Source organism: Podarcis muralis, chromosome 17 (assembly GCF_964188315.1).
Source record: "Podarcis muralis chromosome 17, rPodMur119.hap1.1, whole genome shotgun sequence".
Taxonomy (NCBI): Eukaryota; Metazoa; Chordata; class Lepidosauria; order Squamata; family Lacertidae; genus Podarcis; species Podarcis muralis.
The window spans coordinates 38,886,720-38,905,104 of record NC_135671.1 but is presented as its reverse complement, the minus strand read 5'-3'; the positions used below and the strand labels follow the sequence as shown (position 1 = coordinate 38,905,104).

Here is an 18,385-nt window from a genome sequence, read left to right as displayed (position 1 = left end):
CCAATGTGAGAAAGGACTGAGGCATTGTATGCATCCTTGCTAGCTATGAAAATCCTTTAATAAAGACAACAAAAAGGGTAAAAAAAGAAAGGGGGACAACTCCTTCACTGTGGCCCCATCAAACTTCTCACCCTCCAAGGGCATCCTGCACTGCCCTGAGAGGTCTCTCCTTCATGCCAGCCAAGGTTTCCTGGATAGGATTCTTTTCCAGAAAGGCAAGGCTGGGTCTAGATATCGCAAGGAACACAGAGCCACCTACCGCTGCATTGTGCCCCTTCCTTCCTTCTCCTTCCTGGCAATGAGCTTTCATAGTGTGCTGTGCAGTGTGCCATTGCCATGCTGTGGTTTGCCTGCCACTGACAGCCAGTTTTGTGTGGGATGGTGGGGTGGGAGGCAGCTCAATATTCTGTGCATATGTAGAGTGGAAAGCCAACAATCAGTGAAATTCTGACCATTTGTAAGAAGTTAGAACTTCAGCTTGACCAGGAACACTGTAAATGTCAGAGACATGGCCGGCAGAGAGGAAGAGGCAGAGGAAAATAGGAACTTGATTCCTTCACACAATGAAAGTGAGAGAAGCTCTTCTCGCTCTGGAATGCTGCCTGTAAGTTTTTGCAGCAGCACAGAGATGAAGGAGCAGGAGGCAGGTGGTAGGAGGGAGTTGGATTCAACTCCAGAGGAGGAGGAATTGGCTGCAACTGAGTCTCCAAGAAGTAGGAGGCGGAGCAAGCGATTAGAACAAAGGAAGAGTGACAGGAAGCAGGGGCGGGCCTGGTATATATCTGGCCTTGGGAAGGGCCAGAAGCCAGTCGAGTCAACTGACTCCGACAGTGAGGAATGAAATATATTAAAAAATTGTCCAGTAGCACCTTAGAGACCAAATAGGTTTGTTCTTGGTACAGTATAAGCTTTTGTGTGCATGCACACTTCTTCAGATACCATGCATGCACACGAAAGCTTATACAGTATCAAGAACAAACTTAGTTGGTCTCTAAGGTGCTACTGGGACGCGGGTGGCGCTGTGGGTAAAAGCCTCAGTGCCTAGGGCTTGCTGATCGAAAGGTCGGCGGTTCAAATCCCTGCGGCTGGGTGCGCTCCTGTTGTTCTGTCCCAGCACCTGCCAACCTAGCAGTTCGAAAGCACCCCTGGGTGCAAGTAGATAAATAGGGACCGCTTACTAGCGGGAAGGTAAACAGCGTTTCCGTGTGCGGCTCTGGCTCACCAGAGCTGCGGTGTCACGCTGGCCACGTGACCCGGAAGTGTCTGCGGACAGCGCTGGCTCCTGGCCTATAGAGTGAGATGAGCACACAACCCTAGAGTCTGTCAAGACTGGCCCATACGGGCAGGGGTACCTTTACCTTTAAGGTGCTACTGGACAATTTTTTAATATATTTCGACTGTGTCAGACCAACATGGCTACCTACCTGAAGTGAGTTGTGGGAAGGTCGGATTGCTGAAAGCCTGTTATTGCTAATAAACCTCAACTAGTAAAACTGCCAGCATTACGCGTCTTGTGTGAGAGAAGTGCTAAACCTGACAGTAAATATATTACACAAATATATTGCTTTTTGCAATAGCCACTCTAAGCAGGAACCCTAAGCAGGCATGACAGTAGCTTGAACTTTGGCTTTCCATTCATTGTGGCTGCAGTAATTGGGGGGGGGGAGAGCTTCAAGGTCAGGAGTGGGGGAATCCTGAATTTCTTTTCAGTTTTCAGAAGTTGATATGTAGGAACTGGAGGGCGAGATTAGAGTCTGTGGAGTTAGCAGTGAGGCTGCAGATGGGGCTTGTGGGTGGGGAGGCGGCGCTTTCACTCTGCCTTCTTTTATCAGCTGCTCCATACTGGATGAAAGAGCCTGAGAGCGAGATCTTTGCACCAGGAGAAAATGTGCGCTTGAATTGCGATGTTGATGGGCAACCCAAACCAGAGGTGTCGTGGAGGATAAATGGGATCCCGCTAGAAGGTGAGTGAATGGGCAGGAGCGGAATGTGGGTGAGGGAAAGGGATGCCATGCTTCCTCTCGTGGGCCTAAACTCTTTTGCTGGGTTTCAGAGGTGATGCCAGACCCGAGAAGGAAGGTGGTGCCAGGAGCTTTGATCCTCAACCAAGTGCAGCCCAACGACACAGCTGTGATCCAGTGTGAAGCCCATAATAAGCATGGCAGTCTCCTGGCCAATGCGTACATCCTCATTGTCCGTGAGTTTATCTGCTCCTCTTGGATGAGTGTGGGGCTAGACCAGTTCCAAAGGCCGGCAAGGTGGGGGGAGCCAACAGAGAGCACACACACAACAGTGTCACCATTCTCACATTGCAAATAATGCTTGAAGGTGTTCCAGGCTCCGCTGAATTTCAGTTTTCAGGGTTTTGTTTTTTTTTAATAAAAGAAGGTAACGTCTGTAGTCGCAGGTGGTGCTGTGGGTTAAACCACAGAGCCTAGCACTTGCCAATCAGAAGGTTGGCAGTTCGAATCCCCACGACAGGGTGAGCTCCCGTTGCTCGGTCCCTGCTCCTGCCAACCTAGCAGTTCGAAAGCACATCAAAGTGCAAGTAGATAAATAGGTGGGAAGGTAAATGGCGTTTCCATGCGCTGCTCTGGTTTGCCAGAAGCGGCTTAGTCATGCTGGCCACATGACCTGGAAGCTGTACGCCGGCTCCCTCGGCCAGTAAAGCGAGATGAGCGCCGCAACCCCAGAGTCAGCCACGACTGGACCTAATGGTCAGGGGTCCCTTTACCTTTACTTTTAAAGTCTCTAGTAGCTACTTTTCCTGGAGGGTCATTTAGTGATGTGTGTTGGGCTAGCTAGCACATCAGCCCCAGCCCACTATGCGTTTTGTTGCCACAGATGTCACTGCTTCCCATCTTGCTTGCCTCTTGGGGAGGGAAGGCCAAGAGAGGTTTCTCCAGGAAGAGGGAATTAGGTTCAGGGGCCTCTAGCTGCTGAGCCTAGTCAAACCCTTTTACTTATGGAGATATAAGGAAAACATGACGGCTTACTTGACCCCATTTGTCCGTAAGAGAAGTACACTTATTCCTACCTCCGGACATTCTGGTCAACGAGTGTTAAGCCTTGGCTAGCATCCGGCCAAACAGTAATAAAACAAAAAAGTGTGTGTGTGTGCGCATACACACACATACATATACATATACATATACATATACAAAACACACACACACACACACACACACACACACACACACACACACACACACATTAAAAGCCTTTACCAAAAAGATCTAATATGCTAAATGACTAAATGTGTTTAATTGTTGTTGGGGTTTTTTTGCTGTTTGACTTACAATTTCCCCAGTTTGTATCCTGTGGGAGGGGGATAGGTCATTGTTTTGTTGTGCTGTAAATGTGATGAAGGGGAGCAGTTAGGGTTGCCATATGTCCTCTTTTTCCAGGACACATCCTCTTTTTCATGGACACATCCTATTTTTTAAATGTAGAAGTCGGCAAACGTGTCCTCTTTTTTGCTCTTCAAAATATGGCAACCCTCCCTGTGCTAGTTTAAGCTTGTTGGTTAACTTTTCTCAAAAGGCGGCTTCCCATAAATTTTTGTATGGCTAACTTGACCCAACCCCAACTCCCCTGTCCCTGCTCACACATACAAACCAACCACACAGCAGCCAAGCAAGCTCTGCACTCTCTAAGCTCTTGCAATGCCAACAAAAATATATAAATAAAGGTCCAGCCCACGTGATGCTGACACAAAAACACCACACAAACACTATGCAATAGAGCAAAAGATCTATCTCTATCTCCCTCCTCTCTCTTTTACCCCAACCACACAATATCTTTAACATTAAAGTCTGACTGAAAAATACTCTTATGAATTGAAAGTGGAGACACTATATGTACTTTCCCCTGTTTATTTGTTTGTTTTGTGACACAATAAAATATTTAATACAAACTAATTGTAAAAAAACCCCCATGTCCTCAACACCCCACCCCCCCGGCCCTCACTTAAAAAAACCCTGATTATGAGGCTGGTCCGATATACTTGCAAAACCCTAGGTGGGTTTCGTTGAGACAGAACTGGTTGTTTGTTTAGAGGGTGCCAGGCCCCAAACGTATCTATCTACTTGATTTAATTCAGGTCTGCCGGCAGAGATCCTGACCCCGGATGGGTTAGTATACAATGTGGTGGAGAACCAGACAGCCACCCTGCACTGTGAGACTTTTGGGGCACCTCGGCCCACTGTGAACTGGTGAGTTCTCTGCTATGGCTGATGTATTTCATAGAATCATAGAGTTTGAAGGGACCCGAGGGTCATCTAGTCCAACCCCCTGCAATGCAGGAATCTCAACAAAAGCATCCATGGCAGATGGCCATCCAGCCACTGCTTAAAAACCTCCAAGGAAGGAGAGTCCACCACCTTCTGAGGAAGTCCTTTCCACTGTTGAACAGCTCTTCCCCTTCTTGGTGTTTAGTTGGAATTTCCTTTCTTGTAACTTGAATCCTTTGGATCTATCGAATCCATTTTCTTGCTAACTTTGTCCTAAGCAGCTGTGGCACCATTTGTATATATCTCATCTTCTCTGTGCCAAAGTTCTGGCGCTTGGGGTTGAGTGCCACTGAGTAAGTGTAGTAACTTTTATTTGTAAATGGAAAATGATGCCTTATTTGTGTGGAGACAGTGAATATATGCTGTGAGATCTTTATTATTAGCATCAATCTGTCATATCAAACTTTAATTGCTCAAAACTGAAGTTCCAGTATGCACTGAAATCTCTCCTGCAAAACACTGACACTCTGGAGGCACCCTCTGCTTATGGTGTAGATCTTAAAATCATAGGAATCCCTCTGGAATTTTTTTGTTTTTAAGTGACAGCAACACTAACCATATTGACAACAGAGCATTTTCTCTTTCATGCGCTTGATGTGCCCCCTCTTGCTCTTACTTCCAGGCTTACAGAAGGCATGTACTCCATCATGGAAGATTACCGGAGCTTTCTATTCACAAACGGAACCCTGCAGCTTGAGAAAGTCCAGCGTGAGGATGCAGGGAACTTCACATGCTTTGCTGAGAATGATCAGAACAATGTCTCCATCGTTGCCCACCTTTTTGTCAAAGGTGGGAGCAGATTTCCCAGAATGCACCACACCTCTCAGACGGGTTATGAATCTGAAGAGAAGTTGGATAGGAAATAGTCAGTAAGGCATAATAGTAAGGCACAATGAGGCTTGATGGGAAGATAGCAGTCATAGGTCATTGTGGTATGATGAAATTGAAAAATAGGTGTTCCACTTTCCTGCTTTCTCCAGCCTGAGCAGTCACACTAAAAGTAAACAGAGAGAAAGGCCAAAGGGATCAGATCTTACTTCATGAGGTAGACAGTTTGGCGTCAGATGTTGGACTACAATTTCCATCCTCCCCCTGACCAGAGACCACATTGGCTTCAGCTCGCATTGCCCAGCAACCAGGCCCAGCCCGCCCATGAGGCAGACTGAGATAGCTGCCTTGGGCAGCTGAACCCTGCAGGGTGGAGCCCAGTGACCATCAGAAAAGTGGGGAGAAGTAGTGGCAGTGGCTTCTGACAAGGTCTTGTGAGCGTTCCATGAGATGCTGCCAGAAGCTGCACTGTGCGTCCCTCGTAAGCAAAGATTTGACAGAAGCAGCACCCTTCCTGTTTTGCCTCAGGTGTCAAAATGGGAGGGGATGCCCCTGCCAACAACATATGGAGGGCACCTCATGGCAGACTACATTCTGCCCACTCTGAACTGTCAGCCACAGCCTCTAAGGCCCTTAGTTGAACATCTGCATCCTCCTGTACAGCCAGCTCCACAGATGGATTTTATAGATAATACTGAAGTTTTGGATGCTTCCCCAATGAAATTAGGAGATGATTCAGGTTCTCCTGAGTCTTCTGCCCTCTTCTGAGAAGTGGAAAGAGGATCCTGTCTTGGTAACCTCACAGTAAGACTGATAGCTCTCCTGGGGTGGCAGCAAATCTTGTTTTTTCCCCTCATGCTCACATTTTAGATTTGCCTTTTGTCTTGTATGTTGAGGTCTGCCTAAAATTAACATATTCAGGCCACCACCAATGTAATTTAAATCAGAGCAGCCTTAGGAATACTCGGTTTGGGGTGCCATTCAAGGTAAAAGTGTGGGAAAGAGGTCAAAAGTGGTCACCTGGTTCATTTCAGTGAGGTGTGTGCAGGAGAACTTCTTAAGAGGTTGCATTGCCTGAGAATGTGTTGCCTGGCCCTGTCTGCAATGGGAGGTGCTCAAGTCACACTGTGGAATGATAGGGAAAGAGGAGCCATGAGGGCTATTGAGATCTCATCCCTCCAACCACAACAAGGCATGGTGGGGAGAGAGGCCACGACTCCACATTCTCTCCCTGTTCCAGGAGCCACACAGTTTGAAGTGGAGCCTACAAACACAGAAGGGGAGAAGGGTGGCCATGTGACGTTCCATTGCAAAGTGGTGTTCGATGACACCATCCCAGGCCCTGGTCTTGAGTGGCACCGAAAAGGGCAGCTGATTAAGGAGTCCGCTGACAATGACAAGTGAGTGGTGTGGGCAGGGTAGGGTTGTGTGGGGGCCTGTGGACTGAGGGAAACCACAAAGCACTCTTATTTTATCCACCTGCTAGGTATTTCATCAATGACACATCCTTGACCATCACTGACCTGGACTATTCTGACCAAGGAATATACACCTGCCGGGCTTGGACAGCTCTTGACTCTGTGGAGAAAAGTGCCAAGCTTTGGGTATATGGCAAGTATCAAAAAAGGAGAAATCAGATATGGGTTCTTTTACCTCTTGTAAAATGGTTGTCTTGGGTTCTTTAGACTCCAAAGTTACTGAGAGAGCAAAGTGATGGTAAGTGAGGTAGTGGCTGCAGCTGGTAGATTTGGGACACATGTTTTTGGTTTTTGATGTTTTAAGGTGAATCTGGTGTTACTATAAAGGGGAACTCAAGGTGGGGGAGGGAGGGACAGAGCGAGAAAGAGAGAGAGAGAGAGAGAGAGAGAAGTGATGCTTCTTCTGACCGGGAGATGTACATAAACATTGCACATCCTTCAACATGCCTCCAAAGGCATCTGTGAAGCAAGTTTTATTTGAGTCCGGGTTGTGGGGAAATTGACATATGTGTGCACGGGAGAGAGAGACATGTTTAAAAGACAACTATTTATTAACTAAAACTACTTCCATTTCTAGATAGCCCTATCAGTTAGTGAAATAATAACAACATTAATTATACCATGGGGTGGGGTGGGGAGAGACAGAGCTGTCATTTGGAATTTTAATCTCAGGATCCAAAATGTTTTGGGTCAGCTCTGGGAAAACTGCTAAAGGAGATACAAAGAAGATTTGGGGCTTTCATCCTGCGGTCGCTCCCTCGTCATGGCTCGCATGATGGTCTCTCTTTCAGGCAGTCCTGGCCCTGTGTCAAATCTGGAACTGTCGGAGCAGCAGGACTGGCAGGTCAAGCTGACGTGGACACCAGGAGATGATCACAACAGGCCTATCAAGGGTAAGAAACAGGGCTGAGTGCACCGTGGGGCTTAGAGCCAGCATTGCCATGTTACCAGTTTGGAATCCTCACTCAAAGCCTCCAAATTCTTGGCTTTTCTTCAGAACTCTCACATGTGGGATGTGTTTGGGTGGGAGGGCAGGATCCAGTCATACCATGGGCAATGGCAGGATGGGGAGGCCTGGGGGGGCAGCTATTCCCCCCACCAAATAAATCATAACCCTCAGATTTCAAGATTTCATTTTTTAAAAAAACCTGTAGAACCTGATATGCAAAATTAGCCTGATACCCCTTTCAGTGTTTTACTTTGCCCTCCCCCAATTCCTGCCTATAAACTTTATCTTCCTCCTGTACCCCTATTTCTTCCTTTCTCAGCAGCTCCTGAAATCACCTCAGCAGAACATCCATATTCCCCGGTCGTTTATCCACAGGTCCTCCACACCTAGCTGCATTTAAAACAAAGACAGGATAAATACTAGAGTTATCTGCAACCTGAACTTGTTTTACAAATTGAAAGGCATCTTTGGCCACGATTCTCTGTGGATGCAGAATGGCATCTCTCTGTGGTTTCCCTGTGGCGAAGGCCCTATTATTATTTGCAATAGAAGGCAGGGTAGAAAACGAGATCATCCTGAAGCCAGGTGGGCCTTAAGGACCATGGCTGTAAATGCATCATAGCACTTTCCTGCCACTACCAATGTATTTTGGCATTTAAACTGAGGTGCTTTTTGTACCTGGGTCCTTTTGTAAAGAATCTCATTAGTACGCGCTTTAGACTCACAGCTCATTTTTGTAAGTGTTCTATACTAAACATCTCAAGTGTGACAAACAACTGTTAGAAAGTGCTTGTCTCCTGCAGGTATTCTTGTCAGAAAGCCATAAGGGGGTGGTTCTGACTCCCTGCTGGGTTTGTTGCTGTGTTATGTGTGAAGCAATGCAGTGCTTCATTTGAGATACACTTGGAACTGGAAGCTCTGTTTAAGTCACACATTTGCTCCAATGTTATTTTTGTTGGTGTGTTCAGACAGGCTGCAGGAAAATGAACGCTTCTGAGCATGTGCAGAGAATGCATCTCTTTCCCAGTTGGTTGCGGTGGGGCTTCCCAGTCAAAGGCTGTGATGTCCTTGATTATTTCTGGGAGGGGCTTAGTCTGTCAAAATATTGACATGGCCTTTACTCTCCCCACAGAGTATACTGTATTTTGTGACGAAAGCAACTTTGGGCAAGGAAAAATGGAAAAGTTAACCACTGTGCCAGGAAACCAGCCGTGGGCCACGCTTCACCTTTCTCCATTCAGGAAATACAACTTCTATGTGAAGGCCAGAAATGATCATGGGGACAGTCCGCTAAATTCCCACCCTGTCAGCTATGTCACAAATCCTGCAGGTAAGGAGGCCGACAATGCCAAGGAGAAGCATGTTTGGGGCTTAGGTGTCATCGTTCCCTGTAGCAGGGCCTGCCCACCCATGAGGCAAGGTGAGGCGATTGCCTCGAGCGGCAGGATCCACAGGGATAGCAGATCCAGGCTCCAAGGAATCCATTGCCAACTGCTGCCATGGTGGCAGCAGCAGGTACTGCATGATCTTTGGAGGCCGAATCTGCTGCTTCCTTGGCGGACCCCCCCCCATGCCACCTCTACAGCGGCCTCTTGGTGAATAGGAGGAGATGCTACTCTCCTCCTGCCCTTGTTCCCAATGTAGACCTTTAAAGCCCTAAATGGCCTCAGTCCAGTATATCTGAAGGAGCATCTCCACCCCCATCATTCTGCCCGGACACTGAGATCCAGCTCCGAGGGCCTTCTGGCGGTTCCCTCCCTGCGAGAAGTGAGGTTACAGGGAGCCAGGCAGAGGGCCTTCTTGGTAGTGGCACCCGCCCTGTGGAACGCCCTTCCATCAGATGTCAAGGAGAAAAACAGCCACCAGACTTTTAGAAGACATCTGAAGGCAGCCCTGTTTAGGGAAGCTTTTAATGTTTGATGCATTACTGTATTTTAATATTTTGTTGAAAGCCGCCCAGCCAGATGGGCGGGGTATAAATAATAATAATAATAATAATTATTATTATTATTATTATTATTATTATTATTATTATTCCTTGCTCCTGGTGCAGATCTTCATTTGGCCCTTCTTCCCTGGCAGTGGCCGTGGGGGGTGGGGGTGGCATTTTGTGTTTCGCCTCAGTTGCCAAAGTTTACTGAGCCAGCCCTGCCCTGTGAGAATCAACAGTGCTTGTGATACACAGATAAATGGGGCCCTGCAACAAAATGTTACAGCTCAGAGTGCTTCTGTTCAGGGCTCCAGCCCCCTATTCCAATCCTCCCCACACCAGGCTTTCCTCCCAACCCCCCACCGGCCTGCAACAGGCAGAATTTCATAGCCATTGAGCATGCACAGATCTTAATTGGACTGTTTTAAGGTTTTTCCTCTGTTAAGTCTCCTGTCTCCTAAATATTTTTTGTATTTCTGAAAACCTTGGGATTTTCCCTAAGCCTGCTGTTTCCTCCCTCATCTGTGATACTGTTTTGGCTACTCACAGCCCAAACGTGAGAAAGAGAGGGAACAAGTGGCTTGGCATAAGAAAATGCCATTACCTGCCTCTTAGTCATGGTGGGTGATTTGTCTGAGCTGATATATAAACAAACCTAACTGTGATCCATTACTTTCTAGCCCCTAAGCGGAATCCATCTGATGTCAAAGGAAAGGGGAACGAGACTACTAATATGATCATCACCTGGACGGTAAAATATAAATACTCTTGCAGCCCTAGTCTTGGTATCCCTGCATCCCCTCCTCCTCCTTCTCCTCCTCCTCCTCCTCCTCCTCCTCCTCCTCCTCCTCCACAGTTTTAGTGGCACGGCTGACAGCAGCATGTTGAGCAGATGCAAGAGTTGCTGTTGGATTTTGCCTAAACCTAAATTCTGAGGTGAATTTGAGTATTTCTGCAAGGCACACAAGCAATATGCTCCTGGAGGCTAGTTGCTTTGTATGTGTGTTGCTTTGTGTGGTCCAACTGAGCCACACATAATGTCTTCTTGTAATCTTAACAATAACCTTGTAAGGTTGGTCAGTATTATTATCTCCATGCCTCACATCACATATTCAGCACTTTGCTCTTGCACCTCTGCTGCAGCATCTGTCAATGTGTCTGCTAAACAATTCAGAACACAAAGAGCCGCTCACAGCACGGGGTGGACCTAACACAATGCATAGCCTGTCCCTAGCGGAAGCCACCGGTGGAACGAAATCAAGCAGACGTTAAGGTCTGAACAAAAGTCACTCAAGGATTTGTTTGTTTGTTTGTTTGTTTGTTTGTTTGTTTTCCTTGCATGCAGGATTTATGCCACTTTCCCCAAAACTCAGTGTACAAACAAAAAAGTCAGGGCTTCATAATACTACATATAAAAGCCCTTTTAAACAAAGTCAATCTGAAAGCAATCTAACATAACGAATCAACCACAGGCCATCCCGATTAAATTTATCCCAGCTGATACAAAACAAACATTTTTTTAAAAAACATTCAGAGCATTTCACATACATGATCTCAGTATTCCTTACAACAACCCTGTAAAGTAGGCCAAAGCATTCTTAACCCTTTATTACAGGTGTCAGAGACACTGACATGGAGTTGGTATTTGAACCGGCTCTGTCCAGCTCACACTCATTTCACTTTCAGCCACTATATTTAGGATTCTGGGAATAATCTTCCCCTGAGCGAGACGGGCCAACGACCCTCTTGGTTCTAGGGGATTCCCGCCACCCTCTTCTCCTTTCTTGGCACACATTTTGACTAATGGCACTGCTTCTTCTTTCTCACTTCCTGTGTCTTCTGCAGCCCAAATTACATGAGGGAGGACCTGCATTCATGTCTCTCTTTTGTGTCTGCTATTCCAGCCCTGCAGAGCAAGTGTGTGTGAAAGAGAGAGAGAGTGAGAGACTGGCCTCTTCACTGAGGTGGCACATGGAGTGTGCTGACACAGGGTGCCAGAGTGGGGGGTTTCTATTGAGGCAACACAGTGCGCATACGCCACTTGGGCCTTTTATTATCTTCGCTCTGTTTGGGTTTGCTGTGTTGTTTGCATTCCCATGCAAAGGGGCGGCATGTTCGCACTGCACTGTGTTTGCTGCCGACATTGTCCCCGAATGCTTGCGCTTGCCATAATGATGAGAACTGTGGGCTGCGTTCCCAGGAGGGAGCTGGTGCCAGACGCTTCCGTTCGGGGAGGCATATACCAAGTTCAGCTAGACAAATGTTATCACAATACAGGCGGTGGAGTGGACACTCTGTGTTAACCACAGCTGGCCTGGCATTGGTTGCCCCTCGCAGTTCAGTCTTGGCCCTGAGGGAGGGTTGCCATGTGGCTCCCATTTCCTGTTTAACCCAGGATGGTGGCTGCTGTCAAGAGCAATTATCTTCCTGATGATGACTTTTGTTTGGGACACCAGAGGGTATGGATTAGCATTCCCTCCCCATCAGAGGGCAAAGTTGCAACCTGTGGTGTATCACTTCAGCCTCTTTAGGGGAACTTAATGCGCCTGAATGCTCCCTCGAGTTAAATAAAGAAATTGCTGAATGAAGGAAATAAGCATGTAAGTTTAGAAACGTTTTCAGCATAAACCTCTCTGTGATGTTCTAGGGAGAGTTTTTTCCTCTCTCTTCTTTTTAAGTGGAAAGAACAGAAAAATGCATGTGTGTCATCATCCCTGTAGCCTGAAGTGGGTGCAGTCCAGGACTCCAACCCCACAGTTTGCCACATGCACCCACCTCTGGATACAGGTATGATGGCTGGTATCAGGTTTGTACCATGGTCAAGCTAAGTTCATGATGGAGAATCTCATGTCATATGTAAGTTATGTCAGTCTTTATACTTATGATATGAGATAAATCATAGAAATAAGTTCAGATTCACACACCTGTTCACACCAGCATCTAGAGGGAGAAACAGCATCTGCTGAGTTTCTGCCTGCTGTATGACTCTCAAAAGGTTGGTGGCATCCTGCACCCACATCTACCTGAAAACTATGGCAACTACCCATCTAGTGAAGGAGTGGGAAGCAGCTTCTTATTTTTATTATTCTATTATTCTATTATTATTATTATTATTATTATTATTATTATTATTATTATTAAATTTATATACTGCCCATCATCTGAAGATCACAGGGTGATTCACAACATAAAAATACAAAATGAAAACACAAGATACATTATAAAACGAGAGCAAAAACAGACCAATAACTCCTCCTCCACAAACACATTTAAAAGGCCATAGGATTTTCAATCAGCCAAAGGCCTGGTTCTAGAGAAACATTTTTGCCTGGTGCCTAAAGGTGTGTGGTGAGGATGCCAGATGAGCCTCTCAGGGAGAGCCTTCTACAGATGGGAAGCCGCCACAGAAAAGATCCATTCTCATGTTGCCACCCTCTGGGCCTCTCATGGAAGAGGCACATGAAGAAGGGCCTTGGCTGATGATTGCAGGGTCTGGGTTGGTTCATATGGTCTTTGAGGTATTGCAGTCCTGAGCCATTTAAGACTTTATTGGTCAAAGCCAGGATTTTGAATTGTGCCCAGAAAGCAATGGGCAGCCAATGCAGTTGGGCCAGGATCAGCGTAATATGCTCAAACCATCTTGCCCCGGTGAGCAACCTGGCCACCAAATTCTGCACCAGCCAAAGTTTCTGAACCCTCTTCAGCAGTATAACGTGTTGCAGTAAAAAGCCTGGTCTTCACTTGGCTACGAAAAGACCACAAGGATGGTACCTGGCAAATGTCCCTATAAAAGAACAGGAATTTACTTTCCATTCAGGCCATGTGTACATCAGTATTTACTCCAGCTCCAGTGCGCCCCCCACTGTTGTTTGAAGCGAAGTACCCCTGGCATTAGCCACACTCCATTGTATTCTGCAGCTTTTTGAGGAATACTATTGAATTCACATTCCCTCAAACCAGGTTCCATTCAATTAGATAATGAAAGGAGTGGTTAAGTTGAGGTGTGCATGCTGGAGACAGCTGTTGTGCATGTGCAGATGACAGCACATGCACAGCTGAGAGCTCCAGTGATTGGAGTTCAGCGTGGGGAAGCAAATCAGGTCATGGGCATGGGGTGAAAATATCCCCACCCACAACTTGGTGTGTACAGAAGTGTAAGAAATGAGCTTGAAACACAGCAGGGAGTGGGGGGTGGGTGGGCGGGCCGGTTAACAACCTTGCAGTGTTTTAAGTGACTAATTTTTACATAGCCTCAGTTTCAGGTTGCCCTGCTTCAACAGCAGCCTAAAAGGCACAGTAGATTGAAATTTACAGGTGAAGCATTTCCTAGCATAGAAATTTTAAGTGGTGAAGTGGGGAGATGAAAAAGGAAGGACAGCACCTGTTCCAGACCCCAACAGGAACAAAGAAGTGAAGATCGCAAGGTGCTGAACGGCTTTGTATGGTTTATTTTCCAAAGCATTCCAGTTTTCTGCTGTTCCATGTTTCAGGTGTAAGAATGCTTTGTGCAGGGCAGTAAATTACTTTTTGCATCTCAAACGAGACATTCTCTTATTTTGTAGTGGGTAAACAAAAAAGCCAACTCTGTTGTATTTGTTTCAGCTTAGAGGGACTTCCCAGAGTGAGATCTTTAACCCAGGGTAAAACTGGGAAAGAAGCCCAGAAGTGTTGAAAGTTCCATAGCCTCGTAAGAAGTTTTGTGAACAGAAGCATTTAACTGGGAAGTTCTCCTTTGCTTTGCTCAGGAGGTGATAGCAAGTGGACCAGTCTCTTGTTAGTAGTGAGGGAGTAAAAAGAAGTGATGGGGAGTTCTACTCATTGGCATCTTGTAGCTTAAATTTCAGCCTCTGTGGGATTTTTCGCACAGGGTAGAACTGGGTGCATAAAGCCCATTTTATCACACAGAAAGACAAAGGGTAGAATTCAGTGTTGCGCTGCAGAGATTGTTCCATCAGAACAAGCATTTCGACCTCCACAGGAAAACAGTCTCTGTGTTCCTTCCTTCTGTGGGTTCTCCTGACCCTCCAGAGTAGAATTGGGGAAGTGGGGGCACATGGGGAGGAGAGCGGGGAAAGCCCCACTATGCTAGTGGGAGTCCTTGTGCTACTTCTGCTAAATGAACCCTGTTCTTGAATCCAGCCCAAGGAAATCTGTTATTCAGGAGACAAAAAGTTCATATTGTTTCTGATGAAGAGTTCTTACACTTGACACCCACTAAGGCATAACAACAGCAAAAATGGAGTGCTCTTGAAAACAAACCATATTGTTTCCTTCTGCACCTTGCGAGGTTTGCCTCCTTGTGTGGGAAGTCTTGGAGGAACAAAGCATTGCCTTTTCAATTTCTGCTTTAGGCAGTGATTAAAATCGCAAGAGCCAAAGGTCAGTGAAGAAAGGTGTCAGGCCCCATAATTGTTCAGAGCCTAGCAGGGCCGGATTTAGGTTTGATGAGGCCCTAAGCTACTGAAGGTCATGGGGCCCTTTATATGTCCAGCTGTCCTTTGTCAACAACAAATTGTCGCTGTTTTTTGTGTTGAAGATATGCTATGGTAATTTATGGACCTAATAGGTATCTAAAGCCATTTTCCACTGTTACTGTATGTAGGTTTTATTTTATTTGTTTTTTATCTTATATTTTGGAAATGTACATCCAGTTTTTCCCCATTAATTTTTTGGGGGGCTCCCAAGAGACTGGGACCCTAAACTATAGCCTGTTTAGCGTATATGTAAATCTGACACTGGAGCCTAGCATGGAGTGGGGAAGATAGAGCCTTTCCTCAGGTGGGCCCCCCTTGGTCTTCTAAGCTACGGCCTCCCCCTGCTGGACCCTTGGGAAAGTGTGGCACTTCTGACACAACGTTTCTCTGGGGCCGTGTCCAACTTTTGGAGCTAAGACCACACATCAGGAGTTAGAAAGATAGGCTTCCAGTGTCTGGGCTGCTGGACAAGCCCTTTCTCCTGACCCCAATGCTCATGCATCCCTTTGACCAGGAGGGGTGGGTGGGCGTGGGAAGAGGATGCAGCAGTTTCCCTTCTTCTCCGGGTGGGGCAGCCAAGCTCATACCCAGACATCCATTTACCGGTAACTCAGTTCCTCCTGTGATCCTTCTGCTGGCTTCTCTCTTGTATGCGCATGCAAACAGAGGAAGACGGTGGAGAAAAGGTCTGGGGTGGGCATGGAAGGAGCTCCTTGTTCTGTGCATTTGAAAGTAAACCACTGGTTCTCCAGCTGCTGTCCTGGCAGGCCTACAAGGAATTCCCTTATATTTTCCAAGCATCCCCACTGCAGGATTGGGGCCTGTCGTGCTGTGGCCTCAGGGCTGAAGGAGAGACAGTGGCTAAAATGGCAGACCTAGCCAAGGCAATCTGAATTCAGAGCTCATTGGGTGCTTCTTGAGTAGGTCACTGAAGCTTTCCCTGCAAGAACCTGCTCTTTAAACTGAATTGGAGCAAAAGGCAATCCACAGAAAACCCATTTGTTGTGATTCAGCTTTAAAGAGCGGGTTTTCCTGGGAAAGCGCTTGGACATGGAGTGTTGGACCTGCGCCTGGGCAGAAGGGGGTTACAGGTAAGGGTGGATAAGTCCAGAGTGAAAGGGGGAATGCTTTTCCATTTTCTCCCAACACCAGGTTTGCCAAAATAAAGGGGAAAAAAGTACTTCATCACTTAACCATAACTAGTACAGAACTCACTATCATCAGATGAGGTGATTGTAATCTGTTTTAGTATTTTAATTTTGTTTTTGTATGTTTTAAAGTATGGTTGTGAATTTCCCTCCATTTTATTGTTTTGTCTTTTTTTGTAGACTATTTGAAGTTTTCTTTACAATCAAACAGTGTATAAATTGTATTAAATAAATAAATGAAATAAGGTTTGGTGGCTTCCCCCTGATCCCTCCCCCAAGGATCACACGATCTCACGCAGGATACGTCTTAGCCAAAGAGCTTAGCCATGATGGTTTAAAGTGGCAGCTGCATGAACAGAGGCGAAAAGAGCTGGGAGGAGCCGCAAGGGAAGCTCCATGCATTTATTGCTCTGCTTCTGAGCACTAAGAGACACCTGGCTGGTTGCTTTTGGAGTAGACGGGCCTCTGGCCTGACCCAGCGCAGGTGCTCTGATGCTCAGCATTGCTGTTCCCCATTCCTTTACCTCCTCTAACCCCACCCTCACCCCTTCCCTTTCAGCCCTTGCCTCGCAGGGAGTGGAACGCCCCAGTGCTGAAATACCTTGTGCAGTGGCGACCAAGGAACCACGAGCAATGGAACACGGTGGAGGTGGAGCGCCCCCCTGTGGTGGTGACGGACACCCCTGTCTTCTCGCCCTACGAGATTAAAGTGCAGGCGCAGAATGGCTTTGGCAAAGGACCTGAACCGCACACCACTCTTGGCTACTCTGGGGAGGGAGGTGAGATGGGAGTGAGGGAGCTGCTATTGTGGAAGGGGCAGATGTAGTGACAAGCGTGGATTTTTACCCATCGAGGCCACCTCAGGTAGGAACATCTCAAACAAAGCCAGGTTAAAGCCAGCAGAACACCTTTTCAAAAAGGCATATTTCATCACGCGTGTCTTACTAGGATCGGAAAAAGTGTGGCTCTGCTGTTGCTAGGTTTGGGGGAGAAGCTCACTTCCATTCAGATTTTAATGCAAACCTACCTAATTCAGGGTTGTGGCCAACCAAGCTCTACCTCCGAGCAGACATATTGAAATCAACACGATTGTGGGTGAGATCCTGCCCATTTTGGGTCTTGTGGAAATCGGCATGAACGGCAGTGTTACTTCTTCGGCCGTGGCAGACATGGCAAGGCACACAGTGATGGCACAGCGGGACATGTGGGCAGCGGTGGCAGCAACAGATATCATGGTAGCAGCAGTGTACTTTCCGAAACAATATGCAGTATGCAAATTGAAAGGCAGCTGTCATTTGCATTCTTCATGTCTCTGTATTTTGTGCTACAGTTCTCCAAGGAGGAAGTGTGCATAAAACATCATATATTAGTGAAAATAACATGCAGTGTATTAGGCATAATCACTTGCAAACCTTTGTATATTAGGCAAAATTGCATAGCGAAATATATGTATTAGGAGAACTTTGCACTAAAATGCTGACACATTTTTGAGGACTTGAGGAAAACAGTGGGTTTTCCCAGGGAAAGCTGGGGGAGAAACAACACCCCCCCTTGCACCCTTGACTAGAAATCATGGGACAAACAGAAGTGTGGATGAGCCCTTAATGTGATTTTTTGGGTGCCTTCTGGGACCTTTGGGCCACAGGTGAGCCACTGCTGCATATGGTGAGGTGTCTGCCCAAGGCAGCCTCTTCAGCCTAGTTGACACCCCTCAGGCGCAGCCAAGGGCACTGTCCCTGTGCCAGCCTTGATGTAAGAGCCGCCTGCCAGTCCAGCCAGTTTGCTCTCAGGTAGAGAAACGTTTTGGGCCTGCTCAAGCTCTCAGGCCCTCTCTTCTGGCCTGGCCACATCTGAATGGGATGAATTGCTCTCCCTACAGTACCCGAAGCCGTCCCTGAGAATATGGGAATTATGGTGATCAACAGCACAACCATCAAGATTTCCTGGACCCTGCTTCACAGACAGAAAATTTTTGGCCACCTCCGGGGATTTAAGGTAGGGCAAAACCTCACCTCAGTAGCAGGGAGAGGCAGCATCTGCAGAGGTCTGTTCATTTTTACTTGTTTGTTTTCAGAACTTACATCCCCCTCTTCAGATAAATTTCCCTGGACCCATTACAATGCTGCTCTGTCACTAGCAAAACCAAAATAATAGCACAGTACAGTCCTGGACATATCTACCATAAAAGAAGTCCCACTGAGATCAATAAGACCTGGTTCCCAGTCAGGTGGTATAGGATTGCAGCCGAAATTATTCAAAATAGTAAGCCGTTGCAGACTAAATCAG

At 46.8% G+C, this 18,385-nt stretch overlaps 1 protein-coding gene across 9 annotated transcripts in view; it reads left to right on the top strand.

The window, feature by feature from the left end:
• L1CAM (L1 cell adhesion molecule) overlaps nucleotides 1-18,385 on the top strand; it is a 95,044-nt gene that overhangs the window by 50,904 nt on the left and 25,755 nt on the right. For all 9 annotated transcript variants that reach the window (XM_077921689.1, XM_077921688.1, XM_077921685.1 and 6 more), the window contains 11 exons: nucleotides 1,833-1,964; nucleotides 2,054-2,197; nucleotides 4,103-4,214; nucleotides 4,915-5,081; nucleotides 6,361-6,520; nucleotides 6,607-6,735; nucleotides 7,394-7,491; nucleotides 8,680-8,877; nucleotides 10,158-10,228; nucleotides 16,659-16,878; nucleotides 17,979-18,094. In XM_077921689.1, the coding sequence (XP_077777815.1) occupies nucleotides 1,833-1,964; nucleotides 2,054-2,197; nucleotides 4,103-4,214; nucleotides 4,915-5,081; nucleotides 6,361-6,520; nucleotides 6,607-6,735; nucleotides 7,394-7,491; nucleotides 8,680-8,877; nucleotides 10,158-10,228; nucleotides 16,659-16,878; nucleotides 17,979-18,094 (1,547 nt within the window). The remainder of the gene's footprint in view (nucleotides 1-1,832; nucleotides 1,965-2,053; nucleotides 2,198-4,102; nucleotides 4,215-4,914; nucleotides 5,082-6,360; nucleotides 6,521-6,606; nucleotides 6,736-7,393; nucleotides 7,492-8,679; nucleotides 8,878-10,157; nucleotides 10,229-16,658; nucleotides 16,879-17,978; nucleotides 18,095-18,385) is intronic.